General features: G+C 30.3%; 1 protein-coding gene across 1 annotated transcript; it reads left to right on the forward strand.

Moving 5' to 3' along the window:
* The first annotated feature begins 5551 nt into the window (after nucleotides 1-5551).
* LOC103483680 (protein IQ-DOMAIN 19) lies at nucleotides 5552-7621 on the forward strand. The gene is made up of 4 exons (XM_008440402.3): nucleotides 5552-6177; nucleotides 6271-6510; nucleotides 6596-7222; nucleotides 7361-7621. Exons 1-4 carry the CDS (start codon nucleotides 5761-5763, stop codon nucleotides 7379-7381), a joined length of 1305 nt encoding a protein of 434 aa, XP_008438624.2. The 5' UTR covers nucleotides 5552-5760; the 3' UTR covers nucleotides 7382-7621.
* The last annotated feature ends 227 nt before the right edge of the window (nucleotides 7622-7848 follow it).

A 7848-nucleotide genomic window follows, 5' to 3' on the forward strand; every position in this document is an offset into this window, starting at 1 on the left:
CAAATGAAAGAAACAACTATGTTAATTACAAATTTGCTAAGATTGCATTGCATGAAGGAATGACATTTATTGAGTTCGAAAAATATTTTATCCTAAAAACATAACCCTCGATATATCATGAATCATCTAATAATGAATATAGGATATACCTTAAACATACTACAATGTATTTTTTAAAAAATCAAATGTAGTTATGACTATAGCTTATACCTTAAATATACTACAATGTGTGTGTGCGTGTGTATATATATATATATATATATATATTGGAAATGGCAGTGAAAAAGGAACGATAGGTTTAATTGCGAAACATCATAATTATTTAAAAATATTTGAAGAATAATCAAAGATACTTAAAATTCATGATTTTCGAGTTTCCTAATTTAAAACATCCTTTAATTAATTGTAGTCTAAAGTCTAAGTAGCAATTGTGCCTTGATTTTATTGTAATTATCGAAGAAAGTTAGACATTGTTGTAAATAATGTAAAACATAAACATTAATGAAATATAAGTCCCTTTGTTAGAGTCTAATGTACAGAAAGTTCTTGTGAAAATCCTTTATAAACGAATACATTGCCGTTTTATTTTGAAAAGTATAATCATAATCAATCTATGAGAGATTTGAAGATTAAACCTCTGATATTCTACAGATTACGCAGTCTACTGTACCGATGTCATGTGTTTTATATAAATTTGAAGTATACAATATAAAGTATATATTTAAATTTGTTTAATTTTGAGGGAAATGGGTGACATAAAATTAAATTAAAAGAGGGGGAAAAAAAAAGAAGAAGAAGAAGTTGGTGGTGGCGGTGGGGAGAAGAAAACATTGGAACGTGAAGGAGATCCGACACGATATAGCTTTCAATGCTGACGCGACGCTCTCCATAATCCCCCATACCCATTTTCTATCCCCCCCCCCCACATGTATATAACTAAACTGTAGATTCATTTTGTACTTTGATACGACTAATATTTATATCAAATTACATCCTCAAATTTTATTATCATATCGATTTAAACATAATTTTTATCATTACATCTAAATAAAACATGATTAAGGATTTAAATGGATATATTCGTCAAATTTATAAGGATTTATTTAATACAATTATTAGTTCCAGGATTAAATTGATACATGATTTTTAATTTCAAGTTTAAATTGATATTTTACTTTTATATATAAAATGGGTTGTTTTTTTATTTTTCCTTTTTTTAAAAAAATAGAAAATATCTACTTCAATATTCCAAACCACTCATTTAACTTTTGGTTGTCTCAAATTTATAAGACAAATACATATATCATGTTTCAAAATTAAATCAAAACATTATGTTTGGTTTCATAGTTAAAAACAAATAATACCAACTTGGGAAAAATGAGTGGTGGAATTAACTAAATGAAAAGTTGGTATCTTTTTCCATAAAATGTTTAGAAAATTTCGAAATTGATCCCATCCTTTTTAGATAAAATAAATAAGACCAAAAAGAAAAAAAAAAAGAAAAAAAAGAAGAAGTTTGTACCTTTTTAGACTTGTTTTCTTGTCTCTTCAAATTGATCATATTATGCCTTTCTATCTTTAAATGCCAAATAAATAAAGAAGGGATAAATTAGAGAATCTTTTAACATGTGTAATTTGTACATCATGAACCCTAAATTATCAAAGACACGTTAAGAAGCCGCTTTAAAATTACTAAATCCAAAATACTTTGAAACATTTTGACACGACAAATATTAAACGAAAAGGTATATGTACCGTAGCTATTTTAAACCATAAAAAAGTGAGTATTTTAGTCATTTCGAAACCACTACAATTATTTTTTTAGATAAAACTTATATATATATATATATATATATATATATATATATATATATATATATATATATATATATATAGATTTAACGTGAAAGTTATATGTTACTAAAGTTTAAAATTATGCAAATGCTACGTTATTAGAAAATTGTTTAGTAACAAGTCTGTATACGCAAAAACATGTAAGAAATAAGATGCATTTACATCACTTCCATATTGTTGCAAAAATGTTGCCTTGTGTGCTGTCATCATATGCTACACTAAGTTGATTTCCTTTCTATGGTAAATTGGTAAGGAGTACGGTTTTTTTAAATACTAAAGTCTTGTAAGAAGATGTCAAGTACTTAAAAACGTTGTGAGTTATGATCAGTACCATATAAAAGGGTTTTGGGAAATAAAATAGAGAAATAGAAGGTAGTTTGGTTTTTAATTTTAAAATATTACACTTTTAAAACTATGTATTTAAATTAATTAATTAACATTCATAAAATTCATATCTAAATTTAAATAGAGAGAGAGAGAGAGAGAGAGAGAGAGAGAGAGAGAGAGAGAGAGAGAGAGAGAGAGAGAGAGAAAAAAGATTATGTGCCCCTAATTAATGTCTTTAATTTAATCTTGCACATGGATACATATTTGATGTCCATGTGGTGAGCACCTAAGCATATATAAACCACATATTAATCGAATCTACAATCAATTACTTATTTTATTTATTAAGTTTTTCTCTTTCAGATTCCCAAGTTTAAATTTTCATATAAAACTAATTAATCAAAGTTTACATTAATGGACAAAGTTATTTAAAAAGATTATCTAAAAGATAATATTTATGAACAGAAATGTAACACAAATCCGTGTAGACATAACAAAAGATTGGTATTATATTATTTAAAGTATAGTTTGAATAATCAATGAATATTATTCAGAAATGAGATGAAATATGGCAAATTATTGCTTCCCAAAGGCAAAACAAAAAGTTCAATGGGGATCAGAAGCACTTCTATAATATATAAACATACCATGTGAGTGCCAACTAATTGTTGTTTAATTATTTAATAAATGATATATAAAAGATTAATACACTCTTCTTCTTCTTCTTCTTCTTTTTTTTATCCATTAATTGGTGATATGTATATGTGTGTTGTCAAATCTCCATCATTTTCAATATTTATCACATCATCCAATAATTCTATTTTATTTTTTTAAAAAAATATATATACCATCTTATTTCTTTTATTCCAATTTTGTTTACAACATTGTTTATTTTCATTGGATGTATAATCAATTAAATCTTATCTTTTTGGTCTCAGGAACCTTCCTATTTTATATTGTTCTAATGTTTTTTATTTCATATTTTAAAATTTATTCCTAACTTTGAATTCTGTTCTCTTGTATTATTATGAGATACGGCAATGAAATTAACATCAACGTTTCTTAATAAAATATATATTTTACTATATTTTGGTTTGATGTCTTATATACGAAAATAACTCATAATTAATTGATTCGAAGGAGATTAACGAAACTCTATACATTTCATTTATTTAGTCTTATATTTAAACAAATCTTATACATATATAAGATGGTTCGGATACTTACAAATATCAAAAGAAGAAACAAATCTTATACATATATATAAGAATTATATACGAAGAAGTCCGATTTAAAAATAAAAATTTTAATCGATGCAATAGTTAGTTTTTAACTTTCAAGCAACAAACCCTAGTTTTTGGTATAAATTTTTTTTAACCTAATATTTTTCTATAATCTTAATAATTTATATAATTTTTTTAATACAACAACTACATAGACAAAGGATCAAATTGGTGACTCTAGGAAGGAATGTCATTATATTTACGTATGACTTATGTAGTGTCAATTACGGACGAGGTAAAAATTCGCTTTAATAATAGATTATGTAGGTTAAGCCATAAAACTTGGAACCGTATATATATATATATATATATGTGATGATTTTATATCTTATTCTCATCATTATTCATCTAAATATACATGCTTTATCAGTGGCTAAATTACTTAATGGATAATCAAGTTTTATGTTAATGAAATTTGATGAATGACGTTTTTGAATGGATATGCAATGAAATAATTCCCTAATCTATTAATTGAAGTAATTGCATTAATTGGTCACATCACAAGTAGTTGAGATCTTACGTAATACTTATAGATTTTCCTCAAATGTTGGGAAAGAGTGACTTTTCTTTTCCTTCTTATTTTATTATTATTGTCATTATTTTGGAATAACTTATTTCATAGTAAAAGAAAATAAAAGAAAACCCATCTCTCTCCCTCTCTATGTCCTCCTTTTTTAATCTCTCTCTCATAAGAATAACTTTGACCATTCAATTCCATCTCTTTTACATAACAAATTATAAAGATATATCCCATCTGGGCTCCTTCTCATTGACCCTCCCAATCATTTGTTTATTTATTAAATATGTAACATTTCATTTGAAATCAAACCACATCATCTAAATTCAGAAATATTATTGTACTCTTGGTTTAATTTAAATTATATTACATTAGAAAAAATAACCCATCTCATTCTAACCGTAAGTAAATTCATCAATCTTCTAAAATCTAAGTCAATTCAGAAAAACCTAAATATCCGATAATAATTTGTCCTTGTTTTTTTTTTTAAAAAAAAATTGTTTCTATCTTTTAGGTTTATAAAATGATGATACAAAATACAAAGAAGTAATGGGGCAGCATCATCACCGCACATGATTGGCTAGAGTATTTTACAAGAGTGGCCATGTTCTTTTAAAGCTTTACCTCCATGTTTTCTTTCTTCTTCTTCTTCTTCTTCTTTTAAATATTAAAATTATGTTTTTAGCTTGCATGTCAATTTGAAAGAAAAAAATAATGACCTAGTTATCGGGACAAAAGCTCTAGATTGGACTTAAAAACAACACAATAATTTAGGTGAGAAACTCTCAACTTGAAAGAAAGAAATTCACTGTGTGAAAAATTGTTACAATCACACAGAATAATTTTCTCTCACGCTACCCTAATTACAAAAATACTCTCAAAGCTTTCGGTCATTTGCACCTTTTTTCCACTCTCTAACTACATACGATGAAAATAATTTAATTAGAGTTGGTACTTAAAGCTTGAAAGTGTTTTTAACTAAGACAAAAGTGGGTGAGCTTCTTTTATAGACTTAGAGCCACCGCTTTAGTACAAAGTACAATACAAACTATAAAATGGTTCATTTAGCTTTGGACAATTCATGTCTTGTCAAGCTCAACACTAATGATTGATTTAGTTTAACTCTAATTTGTTTAAAATAACTTATTTTTTGAATTAAATATTTGGAAATAGATTTCAAAGTCATGCTAGAAATTATCTGTGGTGACATAACTCAAATGTTTTAAAAATTGTATACATTGAAATAGAATTCAATATGAAATTTAGAGACAGAAGTGGAATAAAACAGACTAAAATGTAGAGTAGTGTTAAAATCTTAGAACAAAGATGGAAATAATAAACCGGAAATTGAAAATCAATTATCTGTTTTTATCCCAAAAAGGCTCTAATAATTATTGAATTGGAGTAAATGAATATCTGAATTTTAATACAAACATAGAATAAATTTAATAGATTAATCATTGTTTAGGAAAAATGAAAAGAAAACCCCAATCGGCATTAGAAATTTATTTTATTTATTTATTGAAGTAATAATATGAGAAAGCCAAATACAAAAAAAAGATGAAGAAAATCAAACAGGAGATTTCCACTTTGTTTCATCATCACAAAATGCTTTCGCTTCCATAAATCTTTTTACGAGTAATGACAAATCGAACAACAGACAAATGAAGCCCACAGAGATCCATCATCAAACTGAAGGCCGCCATTTTCATCTCGCAAGAACCTAACACACAAAAACCACAGATCTCCATTTTTTAGAGAGGACAAACTAAACAAAAAATGGGGAAGGCCGGAAAATGGCTCAAGAATTTCCTCTCCGGAAAGAAATTCGACAAAGAGAATTCCCAAATCACAAATCAGATATCTTCCGTTTCGTCTGAAAATACAACCACTCCGGTTTCCACTCCCAAAGAGAAGAAACGATGGAGTTTCCGGCGACCATCTCCGACCAAGGATGTGAATCCGCCGGAGTCGAATGTTCCTGTCCCTGCAACACCACCGGCCACCACCACGTTTGACATGGAAAAGGAACAGGAAAAACACGCAATGGCGGTGGCAGCTGCGACGGCGGCGGCTGTGGCAGCTGCACAAGCTGCCGCTGCTGTGATTCGTTTGACTGCATCGTCGAATGGGAAAGTTAATGCGATTGAAGAAGCTGCTGCGATTAAAATCCAATCTGTTTTCAGATCTTATCTGGTATATATATATAAAAGCTCAAAATGTTCCCCTAAATTGACTATTCCCAAATTGAAGATTTGAAGCAATTGTGTGTTGTGATTTAAATTTCAGGCGAGGAAGGCTCTCTGTGCTTTGAAAGGATTGGTGAAATTACAAGCAATGGTGAGAGGCCATTTGGTGAGACAAAGAGCCACCGAAACTCTGCGATGCATGCAAGCGTTAGTGACGGCGCAGGCCAGAGCTCGAACACAGAGGATTAAATTGGCGGAAGATTCAAAGCCCACTGCCTATCAATGGCACTCATCCCACAGAAAATCCTTCCAAGAAAGTCGAATAAGACAACCCCATCAAGTAATTTTCGAATCCCATAAACAACTGGGTCAGTTTTTCATAATCGTTCTTAGCGATTTCGTTCGACTCTGTTTTTCTTACGCAGGAGATCGACAGAGAAATGGAAGAGAACATAAAGATCGTAGAGATGGATTTAGGCGGAAGCCTTAAGAATCGAAATAGCTACAGCCATTACGCCTATTCGAATCAAGAAAACTACCGTCTCTCACCGGCGCCGTCCGCGATGACTGACATGAGCCCGAGAACATACAGCGGCCATTTTGAAGATTATGCTTATGCAACAGCTCAAAGTAGCCCACAATGCTTCTCCGCCATGGCCAAATCGGACCAGAATCGACTCCCATTCGAATTTCCCAGATCGGAATATGCAGAATCTTTGTCTTACGATTACCCATTGTTCCCAAATTACATGGCGAACACGGAATCGTCGAAGGCGAAAGCGCGGTCGCAGAGTGCCCCAAAAGCTCGGCCGGAGTCGTTTGAGAGACAGCCGAGCCGCAGACGGGCATCGGTGGAGGGGAGGAACATTCCGAGGGCAGTGAGAATGCAGCGGTCGTCGTCACATTTGAGCTCTGCAGCTCAAAACTACGGTTACCCTCCGTGGCCGATGAAGCTTGATCGGTCGACGGTATCGCTCAAGGACAGTGAATGTGGGTCGACATGCTCGGTGCTTACAAATTCGAATTATTGTCGATCCATCGCATCACATGAAGTACGTCTTCATATTCCATAAACAAAAAAAAAAGAATGCATTTTTAGATGATAAAAACAAAGTTTTCTTGAAATGTTTAGTTTAACTTAATCCCATTTTGAAAGTAAAATTTCTCTGTCTGTTCTTGTTCTGATGCAGGTTTATGGAAACAGGTACTAACAAAGATGACGAAGAAATTGAAAACAACAACAATAAAATAAACTAGAGGAAAGCTCCCCAAATTTCTGACCTTTCTTTGATTCTTTTTTTTTTTTTTTTTTTTTGGCTTTGTGTGTGTGTGTGTGTGTGTTTTGTTTTAGATCTTCAAGTACACTTCTCAATGTACTGTAATTATAATTTGTAATAGTTTTGTAAGTTCAATGGAATTGGTTGTATCCTTTTTGTTTATAGAACTAAAAATTTCCTTGTTCTACCTCAACTTAAATTATTTTTTATCTAAATAGAACCTTAATTAGGAGAATGAAAAGTAAATTAATGTCACCTAAACAATACTTCATCTTTATTAAGAAATGGTAATGCCCATCTTATTCTTTAAGTTATGCTTAAATTTGGTAGTGGTTAAAAAGTTCAAATCTTTGTACAAACTTGGTAATTTAATTTGCAGGGTAAAATTAAGTTGGTGACTA

The sequence above is a fragment of the Cucumis melo genome, chromosome 6, assembly GCF_025177605.1.
Source record: "Cucumis melo cultivar AY chromosome 6, USDA_Cmelo_AY_1.0, whole genome shotgun sequence".
Taxonomy (NCBI): domain Eukaryota; kingdom Viridiplantae; phylum Streptophyta; class Magnoliopsida; order Cucurbitales; family Cucurbitaceae; genus Cucumis; species Cucumis melo.

Bases quoted from the DNA above. Each gene is read 5' to 3' on its own strand.
- LOC103483680 (XM_008440402.3), top strand. From the start codon at position 5,761: ATGGGGAAGGCCGGAAAATGGCTCAAGAATTTCCTCTCCGGAAAGAAA. The intron at 6,178-6,270 runs GTATATATATAT...TTTAAATTTCAG, and splicing joins CTGTTTTCAGATCTTATCTG to GCGAGGAAGGCTCTCTGTGC. The intron at 7,223-7,360 runs GTACGTCTTCAT...GTTCTGATGCAG, and splicing joins GATCCATCGCATCACATGAA to GTTTATGGAAACAGGTACTA.